This window comes from Salvelinus fontinalis, chromosome 22 (genome assembly GCF_029448725.1).
Source record: "Salvelinus fontinalis isolate EN_2023a chromosome 22, ASM2944872v1, whole genome shotgun sequence".
Classification (NCBI taxonomy): Eukaryota; Metazoa; Chordata; class Actinopteri; order Salmoniformes; family Salmonidae; genus Salvelinus; species Salvelinus fontinalis.
This window is the reverse complement of record NC_074686.1, coordinates 456,720-482,676: the sequence shown is the minus strand read 5'-3', so window position 1 is coordinate 482,676 and position 25,957 is coordinate 456,720. Positions and strand designations below refer to the sequence as shown.

At 41.9% G+C, this 25,957-nt stretch overlaps 1 protein-coding gene across 7 annotated transcripts in view; it reads right to left on the bottom strand.

Annotated features, from left to right (window-relative positions):
* LOC129819504 (CUGBP Elav-like family member 3) overlaps positions 1 to 25,487 on the bottom strand; it is a 41,773-nt gene extending 16,286 nt beyond the window's left edge. For 2 of the 7 annotated variants that reach the window (XR_008754098.1, XM_055875822.1), the window contains exons 1-3: positions 23,565 to 25,487; positions 22,816 to 23,095; positions 17,289 to 17,371 (exon numbers count right to left, since the gene is read on the bottom strand). Coding sequence is in view for 6 of the 7 variants with exons in the window: in XM_055875822.1 (XP_055731797.1) it covers positions 17,289 to 17,371; positions 22,816 to 22,960 (228 nt within the window). In the remaining variant the exon portion in view is untranslated. Of the gene's footprint in view, positions 1 to 17,288; positions 17,372 to 22,815; positions 23,096 to 23,560 lie in introns of all 7 variants that reach the window. The other 5 variants (XM_055875820.1, XM_055875825.1, XM_055875824.1 and 2 more) reach the window with 3 other exon arrangements.
* Between the last annotated feature and the right edge of the window lie 470 nt (positions 25,488 to 25,957).

The window sequence follows — 25,957 nt, the reverse complement described above, 5'->3', positions numbered from 1 at the left end:
TCTATGACTTGAGTGCTTCCACGGTTACCACGGTTGTGATAAGGAGATGAGAAGCTGAGCAAATGGCACAAGATAATGGAATTAGATTATAGTGGAGAAGTGGAGGCCAACAAGGCAGTGGCACTCGAGGTTGACACGGCAACCAGCCCTGCTAATCTGACAAAGTCTCCACCTCGCATTGCGGTCACCATGACAACCCTGTGATGAGATCCACAGCAGGTAAACAAGGTTACCCAGAACATCGTGCGTAGGGGAGAAAAAGAGATGGATGAAGGACAGAAAAAACCCTATGAGAAATAAAGGGTGGTACTAGGTTGAGAGACGCTGGGATTATTAGATGTGTATGTCGTGAGGGAGAAAGGATGCTTGGGGGAGAACTGGAATTGTAGGGACAAAAGGACAAGGGATGATGCCTGTTGCATTTAATTGCTGCCTCAAGGGCAGATACTGTAGGGACCAAGAAAATGTCTGCTTCTATTACACTGTGCAAGCCGAGCCACTTTAATATTTTTCTCTTCTATATTTTCTCTTTTTCTGCAAATCAACAGGCTCATTTTAAAAACACAGCACAGATTAAACCCGGCCAATGGCCAAACCCGCCCTATCTGTGACCCAATTTAGCTTTAAATGTGCGTGTTGTCCTTTTTTCAAATCCAAATATACAGAGACATTATGCTAATTATTCAAACTCAACAAACACAGTGGCACAAACATAACGTCCACATAGGCAGTCTTTGCACACATACACTGTTCCTGGCAGTCTCATATGTATAGACACTCTATCGCTCACATTGACATGAGCACACAGTTAATCTTTCCCTCTGTGATGCCAAAAAGGATTTCACTGGGATTACAGTATGAGATATTAAATCCATAGATTATCCAATCAAATCACAGCAAGACCCCTCCCCCACACCTGACCCCATCCCCTCAATGCAAACACACACATGACCCTACAGAGGCTTGTGCACACACACACACACACACTCAGACACACACTTGCATTTATTGAGCAGTGTGAATGTGGGATGTGAGATGACAGGAGAGACAGGGTGTGTATATCCCTGTTAATCACATTCTTCATCACATTTCTCTCCTCTCTTACCCTCTTCCAAACCAGAGAAAAGCTCATCATCTCTTGTCCCCTCCACTCACTCACTGTATCAATAAGTCCCAAACAGGCTGAAGTAAAGAGGGTGACATATATGTCTCCCTCTTTTTATCTCAAATCCATTCTGCCTGTCTTCCAGAAAAGCAGGGACTTTGAACGGTAAATATATCAGTGGAGACCATCTCTGTATTTTTCAAGAGCATTTACAAGGAGGGAGGGGGGGGGGGGGCACAATGACAATTTTTCTCCCTCCTCTCCATCACACAGCACTGGTCATTGCATCACACCGGTTACCTAGCAACCTGGCATCCCTCGTCCCCACCGTCTCCTGGCAACGAGACCTGGGACCATAATCAACCTGCCACCCCATCCCCCCTCTTCTCTCCGCTCCCTCATCTCTCCCTCCACATCACAAACACACACTAACAGAGATATTTAAGAGTACAGAAAATACATCGGTGGAAATATAGGCTATATCTCTATTCGCAGATGCAAACAAAAAGAAACTCACACAGACATAGAAAAACACTCAGGCGCACAAAGAGATGAACAAAGTAACAAAGGCAGGCACAGAAACAGAGGTACAATCACAAACACAAACAAAGACAGGAAATCTCCCACGCACACACACACACACGTGCCAACAACCTGTAATCAAAGTCTGCTATCAGTATGTCACTGTTACTCCTCCCTAGTCATGCTCGGTCTGTCTATATATTCAAGGCTCTCTGGGGTTGGGTCGTACATAGAAATAGAATCCCTATTGTAGAATTACTAAACAATTCTATTTATTTGGGGTCATACAAGAGGAAGAGAGAGAAGTACCACAATTATTTATGCTACTCTGTCCTCTAGCTGCTTTTCTTCATCAGAAGATGCACAGTGTATCTCTAAAAGTAGAGTTACACTACATGACCAAAAGTATGTGGAAACCTGCTTGTCGAACATCTCATTCATAAATCAAGGGCATTAATATGGAGTTGGTCCGCCCTTTTCTGCTATAACAGCCTCCACTCTTCTGGGAAGGCTTTACACAGGATGGAACATTTCTGCCGGGACTTACTTCCATTCAGCCACGAGCATTAGTGAGGTCGGGTACTGATGATGGGCTTGTTCCAATTCATCCCAAAGCTGTTAGATAGGGTTTGAGGTAAGGGCTCTGTGCAGGCCAGTCAAGTTCTTGCACACCAATCTTGACAAACTATTTCTGTATGGACCTCACTTTGTGCACGGGGGCATTGTTATGCTAAAACAGGAAAGGGCCTTCCCCAAACTGTTGCCACAAAATTAGAAGCACAGAATCATCTAGAATGTCATTGTATGGAACTAAGGGGCCAAGCCCGAACCATGTAAAACAGCCCCAGACCACTATTTCTCCTCCACCAAACTTTAGAGTTGGCACTATACATTGGGGAAAGTAGCATTCTCATGGCATCTGCCAAACCCAGATTTGTCCGCCGGACTACCAGATGGTGAAGCAGGATTTATCACTCTAGAGAATGCGTTTCCTCTGGTCCAGAGTCCAATGGCGGCAATCTTTACACCACTCCTGCCGACACTTGGCATTGCGCATGGTGATCCTAGGATCCTAGGCTGCTCGGCCATGGAAACCCCTTTCATGAAGCCCCCTACGAACAGTTCTTGTGCTGATGTTGCGACCAGAGGCAGCTTGGAACTCAGTAGTGAGTGTTGCAACTAGGGTTGCAAAGGGTCGGAACCTTTACGATAAATTTCCGTAATTTGTCCGGAAATTTTCCATGGGAAGTTAAGCCCGGGAATTTGGGGAATTTTGCTTAAATTCATCAAAAAAGTTAGCTATTAACAGTGAATCTTTTTTTGTGGGATACACATAAGGCAATTCTAGGTCTTGTGGCATATTTTGGTTAAACTATTCCCAATTCAATGGAAATGCAACCCTCTGCATGCACAGTGCATTCTTCCATCACATGTGCAGTGCAATCTTCCATCACATGTACAGCTGATTGTCAAGATCTTGCACACTAATGAGATGGTATTGAGCCAACACTACTACACTATCTGACATTATCTGAGTCAAGGACTACATGCTTTCTGGTATGTTTTGATTACAATACTGGGTGGGGTGAATATATTTTATATGACATACATGATTTTGTGTTAACTAGTAAATAGTAGCCTACAGCAAAGTGTGTTTAAATCATTTCTAACTTGTTAACAATTTCTGCTAGTTTGTTTTTGCTACCATGTGGGTTTAGCTTGCTTGAGCCTGCTAACTGAGGAGTGTTAATTCACCTGTTTCCATACATGTTTCATTTTAAAACATGTATCTTAAAAGGAGTTGTTTAATCTAACTGCTTAACTATTTATCTTACTCATTTTTTTCTAATCTTTACAGGAAAATGCCACAGGCACTGTCTGATGTGTGGAGACGTTTCACTGCAGCTAATGTAGAAGGAAAAGCTGTGTACATTTGCAAATACAGTGCCAAATCATATGTGAAGAATGCAACAAAGATGTAGAATCATCTGGCCAAGTGCATAACGTTCCCGCAGCGCTCACAACAAGCAACCTCTGACAAAAGTCCCTCTACTTCTATTCGAGGTAAACATTTTGAATCAGACACCTTATCGATAGCAACAGCTCATGGTCCTCCTGGAATCAGACGGGTTTTTTTAACTTAATGGAGGAACGTAATCAGAGAAATGCTGATGAATGTCTGCCTTGAGCTGTGTATGCAACTGGTTCACCTCTGATGCTCACAGGCAATGTGTATTGGAAGAGATTTCAGAATGTTCTTTGCCCAGCATACACCCCTCCAACCAGACATGCTTTATCTACTAATTTGCTGGATGCAGAGTTCAACAGAGTTCAAGTGAAGGTCAAGCAAATCATAGAGAAATCAGACGGTAGTCCTACCCTCACATCACACCCATTGGCTGTGCTGCTCATGCAATGAATCTGCTCCTCAAGGACATCATGGCACTGAAAGCAATGGATACACTCTACAAGAGAGCCAGTGAAATGGTTAGGTATGTGAAGGGTCATCAAGTTGTAGTTATAGCAGCAATCTACCTCACCAAGCAAAGTGAGAAGAATAAGAGCACCACATTGAAACTGCCCAGCAACACCCGTTGGGGTGGTGTTGTCATCATGTTTGACAGTCTGCCGATATGGACAGCCCCATCAAGGGGATTCTCCTGGATGATGTATTTTGGGAGAGAGTGGTAAGCTGCCTGAAACTCCTGAAACCTATAGCAGTAGCCATTGCACAGATTGAGGGAGACAATGCCATCCTGTCTGATGTTCAGACTCTGCCTGCAGATATAAGAGAAGAAATCCGTACCGCCTTGCCCACTTCACTGTTGCTCCAAGCAGAGAAAACTGCAGTTCTGATATACATCAAAAAGACTTCTGCCTGAAGCCCATAAACGCCGCAGCATACATGTTGGACCCCAAGTGTGCTGGCAAGAGCATATTGTCTGGTGCAGAGATCAACAAAGCCTATGGCGTCATCACTACCATGTCTCGCCACCTTGGCCTGGATGAGGGCAAGGTTCTTGGCAGTCTGGCGAAGTACACTTCCAAGCAATATGGCAGTCGTGCCAACATATCTCATCAGCCACCTGCTGGAAGGGACTTTGTTGATCTGAGGCTCTTTGCCCTGTTGCCTCCATCATCCTCCAAATCCCACCAACATCAGCCACCACAGAGAGCAATTGGTCCTTGTTTGGGAACACACACACACTAAAGCACGCAACAGGCTGACCAATACAAGAGTTGAAAAATTGGTGGCCATCCGGTAAAATTTGAGGCTCATTGAGCCTGACAACGAGCCATCCTCAACAAGGTTGGAAAGTGACAGTGAAGATGAGGCCTCAGTCTGATGTTCAAGAGGTGGACATTGAGGAGGTCCAGGGAGAAGACAAGGAAGCCTGAGAGGAAGACAACCAAAGCTTTAGTTTCTAGAAACTATCATTTTACAGATTTTTTGGGAGATGCGATGGATCATTGGGGATCATTTAATATTCCCTTTCTATTGTTGTTCAGTGAAATCATCCCGTGTGAAGAGTCAACTCATTTAATTAAAGTTCAATTCGTAACTAAATCGATTTTTTTTATTTCTATTGGAAGGATTTAATAATTTGCAATTATGTCTACTTGATGATATGGTCAAATGTTTATGTTTCTGTATCCATGTGATATGGGAAATACAGTGGGGCAAAAAAGTATTTAGTCAGCCACCAATTGTGCAAGTTCTCACACTTAAAAAGATGAGAGAGGCCTGTCATTTTCATCATAGGTACACTTACACTGTGACAGACAAAATGAGAAACAAAAATCCAGAAAATCACATTGTAGGATTTTTAATGAATATATTTGCACAATAGGGTGGAACCAACTTGTGGTAGCTGGATTTCTGTTGTCATTTCTGCGTCTTCATTTTTTGTAGGTTTAATCAGTTTAATTCCACCAAAGTGCAATATGTACAGTGCCTTCGGAAATTATTCAGACCCCTCGACTTTTTCCACATTTTGTTACGTTACAGCCTTCTTCTAATATGGATTAAAAAAAAAAATCCTCAGCAATCTACACACAATACCCCATAATCACAATGTGAAAACAGCTTTTTTTGTGTTTGCAAATGTATTAATAAAACAGAAATACCTTATTTATATAAGTATTCAGACCTTTTGCTATGAGACTTGAAATTGAGCTCAAGTGCATCATGTTTTCATTGATCATCCTTGAGATGTTTCTACAACTTGATTCGAGTCCACCTGTGGTAAATTCAATTGATTAAACATAATTTGGTAAGGCACATACCTGTCTATATAAGGTCCCACAGTTGATAGTGCATGTCAGAGCAAAAACCAAACCATGAGGTCAAACGAATTGTCCGTAGAGCTCCGAGCCAGGATTGTGTCGAGGCACAGATCTGGGGAAGGGTACCAAAACATTCTGCAGCACTGGAGGTCCCAAAGAACACAGTGGCCTCAATCATTCTTTAATGGAAGAAGTTTGGAACCAGCAAGACTCTTCCTAGAGCTGGGCGCCCAGACAAACTGAGCAATCGGGAGAGAAGGACCTTGGTCAGGGAGGTGACCAAGAACCCGATGGCCACTCTGAAAGAGCTCTAGAGTTCCTCTGTGGAGATGGGAGAACCTTCCAGGACAACAATCTCTGCAGCACTCCAATATTCAGGCCTTTATGGTAGAGTGGCCAGACGGAAGCCACTCCTCAGTGTAATAGCCAGCTTGCAGTTTGCCAAAAGAAACCTAAAGACTCTCAGACCGTGAGAAACAAGATTCTCTGATCTGATGTAACTGAGATTGAACTCTTTGGCCTGAATGCCAAGCGTCAGGTCTGGAGGAAACCTGGAACCATCCCTACGGTGAAGCATGGTGGTGGCAGCATCATGCTGTGGGGATGTTTTTCAGCAGTAGGGACTGGGAGACTAGTCAGGATCGAGGCAAAGATGAATGGAGCAAAGTACAGAGAGATCCTTGATGACGACCTGCTCCAGAGAGCTCAGACTGGGGCGAAGGTTCACCTTCCAACAGGACAACAACCCTAAGCACACAGCCAAGTCAATGCAGGAATGGCTTCGGGACAAGTCTCTGAATGTCCTTGAGTGGCCCAGCCAGAACCCGGACTTGAACTCGGTCAAACATCTCTGGAGAGACCTGAAAATAACTGTGCAGCAACCCTCCCCACCCAACCTGACAGAGCTTGAGAGGATCTACAGAGAAGAATAGGAGAAACTCCCTAAATACAGGTGTGCCAAGCTTGTAGCGTTATACCCAAGAAGACTCAATGCTGTAATCGCTGCCAAAGGTGCTTCAACAAAGTACTGAGTAAATGGTCTGAATACTTATGTAAATGTGATATTTCAGTTTATAAAATGTTTATATATTAGCAGACATTTAAAAAAAAATGTTTTTGCTTCGTCAATATGGGGTATTGTGTGTAGATTGATGAGGAGAAAAATACAATTTATTCAATTTTAGAATAAGGCTGTAATGTAACAAATTGTGGAAAAAGTCAAGGGGTCTGAATACTTTCCATTGGATTAAACGCTGGCCTAGAGCGCCTGAGTTAACAGAGCCTGATGAGTTTTATAATAAGAGCCGTTTTCCACACACACAAACACAAACTCGTACCCCCACCCTCTCTGTAACAGATGTCTGTATTTAAGATGATTAACGTACTGCCTCGTTCCTCAACCCCCACTGCCACCCGTTGCTCATTATGTCAAACGTTCATTCATTTCTTACCCCCTCACAGTGTTGTAGTACTCGAGACCCTCGTGTACGGGCTCCAGACCACATATGTAGTACCTCGGTCTTATCTCGGTGTCGGATACATTTGTACTCGGTCTTGACTCAGGTCTTGTCTCATTCTCGGACAGTGAGGACTTTGTAATTTCTTCCAGAGAATAGCGGAGTAGAAAACTCAATTATCAGAGCATAAAACCGCTTCACGAGGCCAAATATATACATTCCTTCCTTAAAACATTAGTATCTTAACATCCTTTATATCTATTATAGACATGTTGCACAGTGACGAACCTATAGGCCTTCAGTGTGTGACAGGTTCATGATTCTGAAAGGACAGCAATCGTAATACCAGCGCACTCATGTAGGAGAGTGCACTTTCTGTAAAACACGAAGGTCCAGTGGTGTAGTGAATGGTAGACGCAGGTATAAACCGTATACCCACTTTTTTTCAGAGGTTATTGCTTATATTCACTTCTTAATCCATAGTGATGTGTATCAAAGTAGTGTAGTGGAGGAATACGAATGATCAATTATGTAGTACAACAGAGAAATAATGCACAAAGTAACCAACACAATTGTAAAGCACGTGAAATATATTCACATGCGCGCCACACGTTTCAGCGGAATATCATCTGCAGGCAGCAAGAGTGGGCAGCTCTCAACTGTTTTTGCAAGGAGCAGCTCACAGAAGAAGGACATCGGTAGGGTAGGAAGGACGTTTAAACTTATGATATCCAGTGGTGACCGGTCATTCGGTGTTTTGAGCCCCACCTGTTTAGCATGTTACTTTGGCATTAATACATGTCTCATATCAGTTTGCAAACAATGTAAAATAAAATAATCATCATTGAGTTAATAAAGCTTTGTCTCTTTTTTTCTTTCTTGATTAAGGCAGCTCCAAAATGCAGTTGTTTCAGCCTAGCTCAGTGCTTTCTGTGGCGGTGGGGCAGCCAGCGGAAAATATGGAGCGTAGGGGTTGGTAATGCTTTCTAGTTTTCTGTGATTGGCTCAGTGTTCTGTCACTCATGGGGACACTATATCACCGCCAAGTCTAAGTGTAGAGCTTAAAAATTCAAACCCTTGGGTGCTGCTATAGAGTTATATTAGAAGTACCCATCCAATAAGTATCAAGGTCATTGGCCACAGATAAAATTATCAAATCACATTATATCTACAGTAGCTTAGATTGGACTAATCATGTCAACATCATTCTTTCTAAATCTTAGCTAGCAAGCTAGCAGTCATCATCATGAATCACGTCGACAATCTACTGGCAAATCCTTTTCAATCCTTGTCATATGAAGATAAAAAATTAAGGGACATATTTTGATAAAATGTATCAAACAACAAGTTGGAAATTGCAAATTCAACAATGAGTGGTTTGGAAGGATCAGTGGCTAACTGCAAGCACTGCAAAGCAATCACTAGCCTGCTATTCAGTGGAGTGGGTGTGTGGTCCCAAGTCTGGGTTTAAGGGTTTCTAACGCAAGCTTAAAAGGATAAACATTCAACATTGGCCATGCTGTCAATCTGGAAACTCGGAACTGGGAAATCTGATTACAGTGCGTTCAAGACAACTGGGAACCCCGAAAAAACGAACTCCGAATGGGAAAATACGTTTTGAACGGTCATCCAACTCGGAAATTGCAAATCGGGAACTCGGGCCTCTTTCTAGAGCTCCGACCTGAAGATCATTGACGTCATCATGATTTGACCTTCCGAGATCCCAGTTGTCTTGAAAGAAACATAAATCCAGAGAATGCCAGACTTTAATGACAACGTTTGATGACAAAATTTGCCCACGAAGGACCGCCATGCCACCTTCCTGTTCAAGTGAGCACAACAAGGTGAGTCCAAAAATGTATTGTATGCTGCTATATAAATGATGCAATATGTATACTGTAGCTAAGAAAGTAATACAAAGGGTATGTTGTGTAGTAAGCTGTTAGGCGTTGGTGGTGCACATGTAGCCTATAGCCTGTTTTAGAGAAATGTCATCATCGAATATTGTAAGAGCTTTCTTTGTCTGCTTATGTGCCCACTTTATTTATCCTACGGTTCTGACTAGGTGTACAGGGAGAATACTGTAAGAACGGCCCATGTTCTGAATTCTGTCACTGTACACTACAAAGGTGCTGAATAAATAGTTATATTGACTACGTCTGTCCTAGCTCGCTCATTAATGTCATAATCGAAATTACGAATTGCCTCTTATTCGCTCGTCGTCCCCTTATGCCATAGTGTGTACATCTCAATTGTCAGTAGAAACCACATTTGTTTAAGCAAGTCAGCCATATCTGCTATGTTTTTTTTAAAGGCAGTAAATGAGGCTGAATGAACTGTTTCGCTGCCAGACAAGGCTCTGCTGATAGCCAGGTGTAGGAGTGGTAAGGTGTTGGGACTCTGCTGTTGAGACAGCTTTATGTAGGCCGTAACAGTTTGTGGGCACCGTTTGTCACCGTTATAGTGCAATTAATGTATTGTTTAGTGTTGTGTTGTGGCTTTGCTGGCATGCATTCATTTTTTCATTTTTTTGTTTGCCCAACCAAGATTTACATGCTAAAATCGCCAGTGATGATATCTACCAGTAAATGCTAACTAAGGCAAGAATGGGTTTTCAAGTGTTCGTTAGTAGGCTATTTGTGATGCGCAATTGTCATCATGTGCTGTTTGCATCAGTGGCGTAGACATGGTTTAAGCATTGTTGTGAACTTAGACCATCACATTTTTGTCTTTTTTCTATAAATTAAAAAGTGTGATTTTGAAAGTGAAAATCAGAAAAATGTATAGGAAAACTCATAATTTTGGGGGCAAAATTAGAATATACCCTCTTCTCCAGGCTCCACTACACCTTTGCATAGGGCCGATGGAAAGACAGCAGTCACACACAGCATGATGTTAAAGCACCACTACACCTTTGCATAGGGCCGATGGAAAGACAGCAGTCACACACAGCATGATGTTAAATCACCACTACACCACTGCATAGGGCCGATGGAAAGACAGCAGTCACACACAGCATGATGTTAAAACCGGTTGAGGATAGAGGGCGCTATTTTCACTTTGGGGAAAAATCGTGCCCAATTTAAACAGCCTCGTACTCTATTCTTGCTCGTACAATATGCATATTATTATTACTATTGGATAGAAAACACTCTCAAGTTTCTAAAACCGTTTGAATTATATCTGTGAGTAAAACAGAACTCATTTTGCAGCAAACTTCCTGTCAGAAAGTGAAACATCTGAATTCGAGGCTCTGTTCCAGGGCCTGCCTATAAATGTGCTTGATATGTATTAGTATACATGCACTTCATACGCCTTCCACTAGATGTCAATAGGCTGTGAGAGGTGAAATGGGGTTTCTAGGTATTTCTATGGTCAAAAGATAGAGCTTGGAATGACATGACCCCAGAATTCCTTTGTTCAGGAAGCGCATAAAGGTCACCAGTATTGGTTTCTGAAAAGCAATCGTTATAGATGTCTTATATCTCCGGCTTTGATTTTATTTGATAAATGTGAAAATATCATCGTAAAGTATGTTTTTTCAATATAGTTTTATTAGATTATTGAATTTTTTTCGGGAGTTTAGGCATGTTGCGTTCTTTGCGTTTCTTGACAAAGGAGAGCTTAGCGCCACTTGGCTAGTTTTGCTTGCTCATTCGAGATGGAAAAATGCCATTCTAAAACCAAACAACGATTGTTCTGGACAGAGGACCCCTTGTACAACATTCTGATGGAAGATCATCAAAAGTAGGACCCATTTATGATGTTATTTCATATATCTGTCGAACATGTTTACTTTTAGTTTGCGCTCAGATTTTGGGCGCTCTCTCGCAATAACGTAAGCTGCATGTCGTAATGAAGTTATTTTTAGAATTCTAACACGGCGATTGCATTAAGAACTAGTGTATCTATCATTTCCTATACAACATGTATTTTTTTAGTAAAGTTTATGAATAGTTATTTGGTCAGAATAGGTGTGTCAGAAAAATATCCAGACATTCTGGGAAAAAGATGCTACGTTTTCAGAATGTATAACCACGGATATCAGCTCTAAATATGCACATTTTCGAACAAACCATATATGTATTGTGTAATATGATGTTATAGGACTGTCATCTGATGAATTTTGAGAAGGTTAGTGAAAAAATTAATATCTTTTGCTGGTTTATTCGCTATCGCTAACGTGCCTATCGCTATCGCTAACGTGCCTTGAATGAATGAATGCGGTTGTGTGGTAGGCTATTGTAGTAAGCTAATATAATGCTATATTGTGTTTTCGCTGTAAAACACTTAAAATCAGAAATATTGGCTGGATTCACAAGATGTTTGTCTTTCATTTGCTGTACACCATGCATTTTTCAGAAATGTTTTATGATGAGTATTTAGGTATTTCACGTTGGTCTCTATAATTACTCTGGCTGCTTCGGTGCTATTTCTGATGGTAGCTGTGATGGTAGCCGCAATGTAAAACTGATTTATACCTCAAATATGCAAATTTTTAGAACAAAACATAGATTTATTGTGTAACATGTTATAAGACTGTCATCTGATGAAGTTGTTTCTTGGTTAGTTTGGTTGGTTCTTGGTTAGTTTGGTTGGTTTTGTGCATGCTACCTGTGCTGTGAAAAATGCCTGTGCTTTTTTGTATTTGGTGGTGAGCTAACATAAATATACGTGGTGTTTTCGCTGTAAAATATTTTAAAAATCGGACATGTTGACTGGATTCACAAGATGTTTATCTTTCATTTGCTGTATTGGACTTGTTAATGTGTGAAAGTTAAATATTTCTCAAAAATATTTTTTGAATTTTGTGCTCTGCCTTTCAGTGGAATGTGGGAGGAGTTCCGCTAGCTACACTACTGCATAGGGTCGATGGAAAGACAGCAGTCACACACAGCATGATGTTAAATCACCACTACATAGGGCTGATGGAAAGACAGCTGTCACACACAGCATGATGTTAAATCACCACTACATAGGGCTGATGGAAAGACAGCAGTCACACACAGCATGATGTTAAATCACCACTACATAGGGCCGATGGAAAGACAGCTGTCACACACAGCATGATGTTAAATCACCACTACATAGGGCCGATGGAAAGACAGCTGTCACACACAGCATGATGTTAAATCACCACTACATAGGGCTAATGGAAAGACAGCAGTCATACACAGCATGATGTTAAATCACCACTACATAGGGCTAATGGAAAGACAGCAGTCATACACAGCATGATGTTAAATCACCACTACATAGGGCCGATGGAAAGACAGCTGTCACACACAGCATGATGTTAAATCACCACTACATAGGGCCGATGGAAAGACAGCAGTCACACACAGCATGATGTTAAATCACCACTACATAGGGCCGATGGAAAGACCGCAGTCATACACAGCATAATGTTAAATGATAAGCAGTCCATAAACTCTGACGTAGGTCGCAATCATAATACAAAAACACAACCATTAAGCATTTCCCAATCAAAATGTACAATTATTACATCCCATTGCAAAAAAAGATTTCTCATTTAGCACACAAAGTAACCGGTGACCTAAAGTTTAAAGTGGACTCTGGCAGCGTTTTAACTACTTTGAAGATATGAAACAAACAGACAATAATAGTCAAACATATCAAATTCCCAGTTTATGCTACAAAACCAACTTAAGAGGTTTTAAAAATAGGTTCCATGACGTACGCTAAGTCATTGTTGGCAGAATAGATGGACGCAGTTCAATGCATTATTAATATAATTCACCAATACATTTCTTGGCAGTCCAAAATGTTTTGCTATCAGGTTGTAAATCCCAGCTGGCCTGGTACATTGTTCGCTGCCTCCATTCGGGAAGCACTGTTTCAGTTTCAATGACTCAATATTCTGGATAAAAATAGACGAATGTATCTAAGGCTAATGTCAATACAATCAAACTAAGATGAGAAGAAATAAAGACCTTCCTGACCTCTCGGAGGGGATCAGCAGGCATTTCAGATTACTCTGACGTTTTTCTCGCGCTGTACCGAATGGTTTATGAAAACTCGCTTGGTGGGTCGATGTCCTCATTATGGTTTTACAGACGTGTTTGACACGTTTTATGTGCACACTTTATTCGAATATTTATGAAATGCAAATTGTTATATTTGGTAATATTGACTTGTTTTCTTTTGACTCCACCCCCATTTCGACTCATGGATGTGGGTGGAGCTATTTCTACATAAGGGTGTTAATTTAAAAAAAACTCACAACAGCTCTGACGAAGGCCGATATGTAAAGCTTATTAAAGTGCAGTGATACTAGCTAGATAGCTAGCTAGCTGCTAGTAGGATGTCATGTCATGTCCTCATATCGTTTTTCAGTGGCTATACACAGCTAGAGATCCAGGTGTCATTTGGTTAGCTAGCAAGAACTTGAATGACTGTTATCCAGTTAGCATATCTCGGTGTAAACCCTGTACTACAAAAACTGAAGAGATTAAATTAGAACATCATTGAAAACAATAATATATTATTTTATAAATCCTTAGCCCTTCTTTGAAGGCCAATTGTCCCCGAATGTGCTTGGGTTAGTAATCATTTGTAGAGTGGCTCTATTGTCCCTCAACATGCCTTTATTCACTCTTCTGAATGTCTAAAGAATCCACATGTTGTTCTGAAATATGAACAGTGAAATACTGGACATTTTCGACTCTTATTATGGTGGTGATTTGACAAAATTACAACATGGTCTTGAATTGGACTCGCATTTGTCTTGACTCTGTCTCAGACCCCTTGTCCCATTCCCGGTCTCGGTCTTGACTGGGAGTTGATTTGCGCCGGTCTTGGTCTTGTATTGGTCTCGCTTTAGGTGGTCTCAAACACAACACTGCCCCCTCCCCTTCCCCCACCCTTCTACCCATACCCCCCCATTCATCCAATTTCTCTTCAATTCACACCCATTTACCCTCCTCATAAATTGAATCTATTCTACATTCATCACAACAGTCTCCTCAAGTGACAGCTGTTGAGCCTTTCTACAGTGAGGTGAGCTTTCACAATATCTGTACCATCCCTTGGCTTGCACAAATTCATATCAGTGTATAATGATATGCATACATGTGCAAATGTAACACACACACTCTTTAATAGCTCAATCAGACATGTGTGCTCAGATATGCATTAATTATTATAATCATCCCTGCTCAGACTACTCACTGCTTTTTATGCTTATACACATGGACACACAGCACACATAACAAATAGGCTATCCTCACAGGCATACTGTGTGTATGCTCAATTGTTAGTGATACAAATTAATTCCTTTTCAGACGATTCACAAAATAATGCATCTGACTTGTCATGGCAGAGTAAATGTCAAGCTTAGTCAGATATTGAAACTCAATATGTTTTAGGGAGAAGGTATTTTCTTTATAAAGATCTTTAAAAAAAAAAAGCTCTGACAAAGCTGAATTAACTAAAGTGATACTGAGCAGTGTGCAAGTTTTTATTCCCTTTATGAAGATGTAAAAATCTTTAACTTCAATCCAGATCTCTGGATGTTTTCTTCCCTGTCATACCCCCCTTCAGCAAATCAAGTCAGTCTGAACACCTGCCCTCCCCCTCCCCCACTAAACACACATACAGCTGACATCCTCCTCACACATGTACAATCTCACTGTGCCTTACACACACACACACACAAATCAATCTCTGGAGACATGCCCCAGCAATACATACCAAAAAATGAAGTCTATATACATTTCATTATTCAAAACTAGTCCTAAAATATTGGAATATCATTCACAGGCAGATTTGACTAAATCCATTATCACCTGGTTATTTATTGCTAATAAAGGGCAATGGCTGGTTCTGATTTCAGTGAAGCAGAGATACATTATAATAATAAAGCACTGAAACAAGCATTTGACCCTTATCAGTAGGGATGACCATTGTGAAAGCTCATCTCTAACTCCGATAGAGATAGAGGGGATAGAGATAGAGGAGATATATAGGTTACATTTTGGGGGATGGGGAGCAATTTTTGAGTTGGCCCATTTTGTGTCTGTGTAGTCATGTTTGTCTGCCCAGACTTTACCTGTCTCAAGCAGCTGTAGTAGAGAAGCTGACCAGACATACAGGGATGGCAACAAAACAGAATTCAGACAGCAAGGGATAGCAGCGGGGAGATGGAGAGATAAAGATAGAGCAGATAGGAAGACATGAGTACAAGATGGGCAAAGGAGGAGAGAGTACAGCTGCAGATTCTTCTTTGTGTGTCTTTTTCCCCTCACTGTCTACAACCTCTCTCTTCCTCCGTGTGTGAGTTTGTTTTGACACTATTCCTCTGCCTCCATGTCGGTGACCTTTGAGACAGATTGTCTCTCACCTGAAATTAAACACAAGGCCAGGTGCCACTCAGATCAGACCATCTGTTCATCCCGCCCGCCCTCCCTCCCTTCACTTTTTCCCCCCTCTTCTTCTTACTTCTATATCTGCTTTTTGGACGCAGCTTGTGTGTAGTGAGGACAATTAAAAGCAGTAACATTTTCCACCATGGCAGGCAGTGTATAGCTCCCTAGAGACAAAGGGATGTTGAATATAAATGCACAGAAAAGTAATGACATGCTTCAGCTTTATGTATTCAGAAGCGCATTGGCGTATTCGCGTCTTTCAATTACTTTCATGTCATTTCTTTGTAGCGTCAGTGACAAGAGGATGGTGAAGTTAATCCTCTGGCAGTGCAGGTGGTATTAGATGACGATTACACCACAGCTGGTAGTTGGGGTGAAGATACTACTTGTCTAGGGGGTGGTAGTCAGTGTGTAGCTAATGAGGTGGTTTTCCTCATTGCGGGGGTTAAGATAGGGGACACGAGGGGGAGGCTGTTCTCGGACGGTTGTACAAGACTTGGGTGAGGAGGTCTGGGAGGGGAGTCACTGGGGAGACGGAAGAGAAGGTTAAGCGATGGGGAACCTGCCTGCTGATCTCCTCTGAGAGGTCAGGAGGGTCAGCCTAATAATATGATTTATATTGCTGCTAGTGCTAACTACCTCTCTGGCTCCCAGACGCCCCTACTAAAACCCATACTCCCTCACTGTCTCAGCGTACCAGTAAGCATTTCATTGTACCAAGTACACTACACCATGTTCTGTGTGTATGACAAATAAACTTTGATTTGACCTACTACTATCTTAAAACGGGAATACTGGTAATAAAACCTAACAAAGAATACAACTCAGTAAACCTTAATAAAAAGAAGAGGGAGATGAGAGGAAAATATTCAGAGACTGAGTGAAGGAGGACCAGAACCCTATAGGCTCTGGTCAAAGTTAGTGCACTATATAGGGAATAGCATTTGGAACACAATACTAGTCTGTTTCTATAGAGACTGCAGAGAGAGAATGCCTGTCACCTCACAATCTGCTCCATAAATGTCACTTGGCAGCACACTTGCTGCGTGGTTATGCTCATCAAGCTGCTCTAACTTTGATTTGAATGTGCGACGAGAGAGAGAGAGAGAGAGAGAGATGACTTCGGCATGACCCTAAGCTGTCACTTACAACCAAAGACGTTGTAGCAGGATGACTAAGGCGCTGACTGGATGCATCATGTCCAGGGAATATAGGAAAGCCACCTCTGACCTTCCTCTTGGGCATATCAACTCAAAGGGAAATGGAGCTCACATGTCAGAGTGAGTTAGTTGTTCTGTGGCACACTGTTGTGTCTGTGTGTGTAGTGCAGTGAGGTAGAATGCCACTTGTTCCGCATTTTGCTCATGGGAGTGTCCGAGTCCCAAATGCGACCCGATCTTTCTATGTAGTACTAGAGCACTCATTTTGACCAGGGCCCATAAGGCTCTAGCCAATAGTGCACTACATAGGGAATAGGGTGCCATTTGGAACTCCGCCAGTGTGTGCTGTTGAACGTCAGAGGGCACTCACCCCTGGTAGCGTCTTCTGCTCGTGCAGTGCATTCTGGGCTTTGAGTGCAGACTCTCGTTCGCAGTATGTCAGGAAGGCACAGCCTGGGGTAGGATTGAGGGTACATTATACCATTAAACAAAGGATGTATTTGTATACTGTGATACAACAGTGGACAAAGAGAAATTGCAGCAGGTTACACTGTGATTTTAAAGGGGAAGTTGTTGTTTTTCAACCAATTCTCTATTTGTTTTAATGTAAATGGTATGTGAAAGAAGGGTCCAGACACCTTTTTGGTTATTTCACGTTTTTGAAAAACTTACCCCAAACAGCAAATCACTTCCTCATCCTGGTTGTGTAGTTTGGGGCCCCCAGAAAAAACATGAACAAAGGCTACAAAAACACCCAAATACAGTGCCTTCAGAAAGTATTCACACCCCTTGACTTTTTCCACATTTTGTTGTGTTACAGGCTGAATTTAAAATGTATAAAATGTTGATTTTTTTGTCACTTGGCTACAGCCAACACCCCATAATGTCAAAGTGGAATTATGTTTTTACAAATTAATTCAAAATGAAAAGCTGAAATGTCTTGAGTTCAATAAGCATTCAAACCCTTTGTTATGATAATCCTAAATAAGTTCAGGAGTAAAGATTTGCTTAACAATTCACAATAAGTTGCATGGACTCACTCTGTGTGCAATAGTCGTGTTGATTCGATTTTTGAATGACTACGTCATCTCTGTACCACACATACAATTATCTGTAAAGTCCCTCAGTCGAGCAGTGAATTTCAAACACAGATTCAACCACAAAGACCAGGGAGGTTTTTCAATGCCTCGCAAAGAAGGGTACCTACTGGTAGATGGGTAAAAATGAAAAAAGAAGACATTGAATATCTCTTTGCGCATGGTGAAGTTATTAATTACACTTTTGGATGGTGTATCAATACATCCAGTCACGACAAAGATAAAGGCGTCCTTCCTAACTCAGTTGCAGGAGAGGAAGGAAACCGCCCAGGGATTTCACCATGAGGCCAATGGTGACTTTAGAACAGTTACAGAGTTTAATTGCTGTGATAGGAGAAATATTGAGGTTGGATAAACAACATTATAGTTAAAAATATATATATATTTTAATTTAATCTTTATTTTAACTAGGCAAGTCAGTTAAGAACAAATTCTTATTTACAATGATGGCCTACCGGGGAACAGTAGGTTAACTGCCTTGTTCAGGGGCAGAATGACAGATTTGTACATTGTCAGCTCGGGGATTCGATCCCAATGCTCTAACCTGCCGCCCCTGAGTTACTCATATAGTTTCTCCAAAAGTAACCTAAATGATAGAGTGAAAAGAAGGAAGCCTGTATAGAATAAAAAAACATTCCACTGCAAAAAATGTGGCAAAGAAATAAAATGTGTGTCCTGAATACAAAGCGTTACAGTATGTTTGGGGCAAATCCAACACAACATGGAGTGCCACCCTTCACATTTTCAAGCATGGTGGGGGCTGCATCATGTTATGGGTATGATCGTCATCGGCAAGGACTACAAAGTTTTTTAGGATACTTTTTTTAAAATAGAGCTAAGCACAAATTCACCATTTTGCAGGACAATAACCTAAAACACAAGGCCAAATATACACTGGTTGCTTACCAAGATTACATTTCTGAGTGTCCTAGTTACAGTTCTTACTTAAATCAGCTTGAAAATCTATGACAAGACATGAAAATGGCTGTCTAGCAATGATCAACAACCAACTTGACAGAGCTTGAAGAATTTTATAAAGAATAATGTGCAAATATTGTACAATCCAGGTGTGCAAAGCTCTTAGAGACTTACCCAGAAAGAACCACAGGTGTAATCACTGCCAAAGGTGATTCTAACATGTATTGACTCAGGGGTGTGAATACTTATGTTAATTTGATATTTCTGTATTTCATTTTCAAATTTTTTCTTTTTTTTCTTCATTTTTTTTTCTTTTTTTTTCTTTTTTTTTCTTTTCGTTTACACTTTTTTTTTAACCTGAAAATAATATATATATATTATAAATAATATACAGTGGGAAGAACAAGTATTTGATACACTGACGATTTTGCAGGTTTTCCTACTTTCAAAGCATGTACAGGTCTGTAAAAAAAAAAAATATCCAGAAAATCACATTGTATGATTTTTAAGTAATTAATTTGCATTTTATTGCATGACATAAGTATTTGATACATCAGAAAAGCAGAACTTAATATTTGGTACAGAAACCTTTGTTTGCAATTACAGAGATCATACGTTTCCTGTAGTTCTTGACCAGGTTTGCACACACTGCAGCAGGGATTTTGGCCCACTCCTCCATACAGACCTTCTCCAGATCCTTCAGGTTTCGGGGCTGTCGCTGGGCAATACGGACTTTCAGCTCCCTCCAAAGATTTTCTATTGGGTTCAGGTCTGGAGACTGGCTAGGCCACTCCAGGACCCTGAGATGCTTCTTACGGAGCCACTCCTTAGTTGCCCTGGCTGTGTGTTTTGGGTCGTTGTCATGCTGGAAGACCCAGCCACGACCCATCTTCAATGCTCTTACTGAGGGAAGGAGGTTGTTGGCCAAGATCTCGCGATACATGGCCCCATCAATCCTCCCCTCAATACGGTGCAGTCGTCCTGTCCCCTTTGCAGAAAAGCATCCCCAAAGAATGATGTTTCCACCTCCATGCTTCACGGTTGGGATGGTGTTCTTGGGGTTGTACTCATCCTTCTTCCTCCAAACACGGCGAGTGGAGTTTACACCAAAAAGCTCTATTTTTGTCTCATCAGACCACATGACCTTCTCCCATTCCTCCTCTGGATCATCCAGATGGTCATTGGCAAACTTCAGACGGGCCTGGACATGCGCTGGCTTGAGCAGGGGGACCTTGCGTGAGCTGCAGGATTTTAATCCATGACGGCGTAGTGTGTTACTAATGGTTTTCTTTGAGACTGTGGTCCCAGCTCTCTTCAGGTCATTGACCAGGTCCTGCCGTGTAGTTCTGGGCTGATCCCTCACCTTCCTCATGATCATTGATGCCCCACGAGGTGAGATCTTGCATGGAGCCCCAGACCGAGGGGGATTGACCGCCATCTTGAACTTCTTCCATTTTCTAATAATTGCACCAACAGTTGTTGCCTTCTCACCAAGCTGCTTGTCTATTGTCCTGTAGCCCATCCCAGCCTTGTGCAGGTCTACAATTTAATCCCTGATGTCCTTACACAGATCTCTGGTCTTGGCCATTGTGGAGAGGTTGGAGTCTGTTTGATTGAGTGTGTGGACAGGTGTCTTTTATACAGGTAACGAGTTCAAACAGGTGCAGTTAATACAGGTAATGAGTGGAGAACAGGAGGGCTTCTTAAAGAAAAACTAACAGGTCTGTGAGAGCCGGAATTCTTACTGGTTGGTAGGTGATCAAATACTTATGTCATGCAATAAAATGCAAATTAATTACTTTGCAGAGACTTTGATAATACAGGCCGCGATTGATATGTTGAAAACAATGTGTGGGGAGGCAGAGGCACAGAAACTCACATCAATACCTTTGTCAGATAACACTGTTAAATGAAGAATTTATGCTATTGAGGAAACTGACTGAACGACTCAAACTCCCCAGCTTATGCTCGCCAAATGGACGTTAGCTGTGAGGGCTGAGATGCTCATGTATTAGATGCCCATGCATTGACTTTTGTCAGGGGATGCTATTTGTCTGGGGATGCTATTTACGAGGACATATTGTTCTGTCTCACGATTCCTGAGCATGAAACGGTATAGGGGATGTTGATGCTGCGTGGCTATATTGACGAAAAACAGATTACACATGGGATCGAATGGTGGGCTTTTGCGCAGATGGGGTTTCATCGATGGCGGGCAGGCCGGCCTCTGCACTCTAGTTATGAATGTGTCTCCCTCTGCCATATGGACGCATTCTATGATACACCGAGAGCAACTGGCGGCAAAAGAGCTGAGAACAGAACTGGGAGATGTACTGCAGCAAGTAACTTCAATTGTAAACTACATCAAACCACATCCACTGCGCGCACGCCTGTTCGCAAAACCACGTGGAGATATGGGATCAGAGCATGACAATGTTCCATTCCACACCGAGGCTTGGACGTTATCGAGGGGCAATGTTGGAAAGATTTTTCGCATTGAGAGAGGAACTGTTGTTTTTCACAATATATGTAAATGCGCCTTGGCATAGATTCCAAAAGCGTCTGGAACTTCCTATGTGGAAGCACACCATGCTTTCATTATACTTTGTGTCCCTCATTTACTCAAGTGTTTCCTTTATTTTGGCCTGTAGAATGGACAGAGAAGTATCGCTCGGGATGCAACAAAATGAAAAATACAATTTCATGACACAATTTTATATGTACAACATCTAAAGACCTGCATCACTATACTGAGAACTTTGCCAAGGACATATTTGGGTGTTTTGGGAGCTTTTGTTCAGGTTTTTTCAGGGCCCCCCCCATACTAGAGAAAGGGGGATACCTAGCCAGTACAACTGAATGCATTTAACCCAACCCCTCAAAAACTCTTGAGATCACAAAAAATGTGTCACACCCTGATCTGCTTCACCTGTCTTTGTGCTTGTCTCCACCCCCTCCAGGTGTCTCCCATCTTCCCCACTATCCCCTGTGTATTTATACCTGTGTTCTCTGTTTGTCTGTTGCCAGTTCGTTTGGTTAGTGAAGCCTACCAGCGTTTGTTCCCCTGCTCCTGTCTGTTCTTGCTCCTGTTTTCTAGTCCTTTCTGGTTTTGAACATTCTGCCTGCCCTGACCCTGCCTGCCGTTCTATACCTTGCCCTACCTCACTGGATTATTGACCCCTGCCTGCCCTGAACCTGAGACTGGCTGCCATTCTGGACCTTTTCCACCCTCTCTGGATTACTGACCTCTGCCTGCCTTTGACCTGTCGTTTGCCTGCCTCTATACTAAAAAATAAACGTTGGTTTCTTCGACACTGTCTGCATCTGGGTCATACTTGAAACCTGATAAAAGGTATCTGGACCATTCTCTAACATGCCATTTACATCAAAAATAGAGATTTGGTTGTAAAAAAGAAAACTTCTTCTCTATACTGACACCCTATTCCCTATATTGAGCACTACTTTTAACCAGAGCCCTATAGGTCCTGTTCAAAAGTAGTGCAATACATACGGAATAGGGTGCCATTTGAGACGTACCCATTGGTTCAGCTGGTCCAAAAACAAAGACAAGCTGGCAGGTGCACTTATGAAATAGATTTATTTTGTAGGCTGGCCAGACTGGCCATATCTGCCAGTGGCCATGCACCTGTTACATAGGTAGCATAGCCTAAATATCCTCAATCATATAGCCTAAACAATGTCTCATACCTGACAGCAGGACTATGCATTGTAACTTACAGTAAATGTCCATACTAAAGAAATAGGGATTCAATGCACAGTGTCAGAGACAACATATTTCTATAGAGCTGTGCATTATATAACAAAGTATTTCCGTGCGCTCTACAGCATAGCCTACACAGTAATTGTTTCCTCTCCCCTTACCTTTGTGCATCCCTGTGTATTTGTCCTTTATCACCGTCAACTCATAGATCTTCCCGAACTGTTCAAAGATGGGTTTCAAGTCCTTCTCCTCAAGATTTCGGGGTATCTGCCCGATGAAGAGCTTGATTGCATCGGCCTCCTTCATTGAGACGGTGTGGGATTGGAGCAACCCGTTGCGCACCGAGGATGGACACTGAAAAGGTGGTGAGAGCAGGGAGCAGGAAGAGCCTATAGCTCTTTGGACGAGTTAGAGATGACGGGCAAATGCTTCAACTCAGTCCTGGAGACGAGGAGAGGGACGATAGAGGAACAGATGAGAAGAAGAGCTCTAGACGAAATTATTAATTCATTCTTAAATGTATAATAACTTTCATTTATAATTAATTGCAATTATTTTGCCTATAATGTTTTTTAATCTGTCCCCACATTTGATAAATTGATAACCAATTATGTTCTGACTCAGATATATATATATATATATATATTATATATATATATATAGACACACATATACACATATTTGTTTAAATATTTACATGAATGCAAATAATCATAGACATCGAAGTAGCCTACTCCTTTGTTCAACCGTCTATGGGTAAAAACTGCTGGTTTAAACCCATAGGCTATACGTTGTGTGTCAACGTATAGCCTCTTCGGTCCCTTTGTCAAGATGGGGTGACAATAACAATGACTTGAACATAATCTGTCATTTTACACCACGTCAATAGGACAACAAAATAATCACCTACTATTTCTCTATGATCCTCCTTCTTCTTAAGGTTCGTTGCTAGCTGAATCCCCCCTTTTTTCCTCTGTTCCCTATCAAATCGGGTTTCTTTTCGGTTTGTGTCTATTCTCCAGTTCAATTCATTTGTCTAATGTAGGACCCCTCTGAATCCGTGCCTTGACAAGTTACCCCCAAAAGAGCGCACGTAACAAATCGAGCGACGTCCTTCTTCATCTATAAACATGAGCATGTGATGCTTTACCCAGTAGTTTTTTGTGGGTGTTATTTGTGTACAAATCCTGTTTACCACATTAAATACACACAAATTAGGATTTTATATAATAACGACAACCTCTGGGATTATTCAAGCGGTTGGTGGTTATAAGAATAGACTCCCTATGATCCAACACAGGAAATGGGAGGCTATTGCTGCCGCTCGCTCGCGCATTGGCTGTCTCTCTGTCTGTCTACTTAGTTGCATTTGACGTCGTAAGCCGGTGTCTCCCTCCCGTCGATCTATTGCTGCCAAAGGGCCAGGGTTCGCGTCTGAAAGCGCGCTTTTGACTGCGCCTACAGTATTGCTTCGGTACTGCAGGTTAACTGAATTACGGCTGTGTAAAACAATTCCCATGTATGACCCTATAGAGAAGTAGAGAGATATAGTCCCAACGATGCCAGAGATGCGACCCAGTCGTTCAATATTTTTGTTCTAAGGGTGCGTTCGTAAATTCCCTCTGGAGTGCCAGAGAGTGCTCAGGGTGCGCTCTAGGCATTCGTAAATTCAGAGAGTTTTCAGATTGTCCCTTCTTACATTCAGAGCGCACACTGGATGTGGACGCTCTGGCCGAGTAGGGTTGATCCCAGCGTTCTGACCTCAACCACAGTCAAGCACCCAAGCTAACTGGCTAACGTTGGCTAGCTATTTCAAGACACAAATGAGAGAACACCTCACTCTGACCATTTTTCTCTTCCTAGCAGAGCTGGTTAGGCTGTTTTCAATCTATCTAGAGCATTGGTGACTGTAACTATGCTACTGGCAACAATTTAATTATGTTTTTTTTTTTGCCAGCGTTTACTGACACCGGTCATATGTAGCATGTTCGTAAATTCATCAATTAAAGGCCCTACATTGTCAATCCGAAAACTGCAGTAGCCATACCGTATTTAGTGCATGTTGCCTATGCAGAAGTCAGAGCAAACATTATTTTGGGATTTTAAACAGCAGAGCTGTTGTCAAGGAACTGAGTTTGTGTTTATACAGGACCTCCCGCCTCCACCTACCATCAACCAATCATGTCAATGGGGCGATATACTGGAGCCCTCTGCATTATTAAAACATTTTTGGAGGACACGGTGATGCGGTACGGAGCTCAATTTGCCCTCTGCGTGCCTCCAGAGGCTCCACAATTGCGTCACACCCTCCATACGGAGCCTCCGACCACATTTTCGGTTCAAGCATAAATTTGCTTTTATTCTGCAATCTGGCACTCTCAGACGGAAGAGATAGCCAGAGTGAATTTATGAACGCACCCTAAATCTATGGACCCAGTCGTTCATTTGAAGTGTTGATGGCTGGCCATTAAGCCATGATGGCTGGCAATGTTCGTATCCCTTGCTTGCTAGCTAGCCAGGCAATTTTGGTTAACACAGTCACGTGAAACAGTGCAGACAGAATAACAGCAAATTAGCTGCATCTGCGCTTGTTTAACCTGTTTTCTAGTGATTCTTTTGGGGGATACATCCATAACAATGAGCTAATAATGTGTGATTTCACCATGTATAGAACATTTGCTCTCTTGTCAGGCCACTGCTCAGAAAAGATAAACAACTACACAGCTAACACAATCAGTAACTGTGTGTGGGTAAAATCAATGGGAAAGCCAGAAAAAAAAGCCATATTACAATCTAAAGTGCATTCGGAAAGTATTCAGACCCCTTTACTTTTTCCACATTTTGTTACTTTACAGCCTCATTCTAAAATGGATTAAATAGCTTTTTTCTCGCATCAATCCACACACAATTACCCCATAATGACAAAGCAAAAACAGTTTAGACATTTCTACAAATCTATAAAGAAAAAAACAGAAATATCACATTTACATAAGTATTCAGGCCCTTTACTCAGTACTTTGTTGAAGCACCTTTGGCAGTGATTACAGCCTCGAGTCTTCTTGGGTATGACGCTACAAGATTGGCACACCTGTATTTGGGGAGTTTCTCTCATTTGTCTCTGCAGATCCTCTCAAGCTGTGTCAGGTTGTATGGGGAGCGTCGCTGCACAGCTATTTTCAGTTCCTGCCGGAGATGTTCAATGGGTTCAAGTCCGGGCTCAGGCTGGGTCACTCAAGGACATTCAGAGACTTGAAGCGACTCCTGCATTGTCTTGGCTGTGTGCTTAGGGTCGTTGTCCTGTTA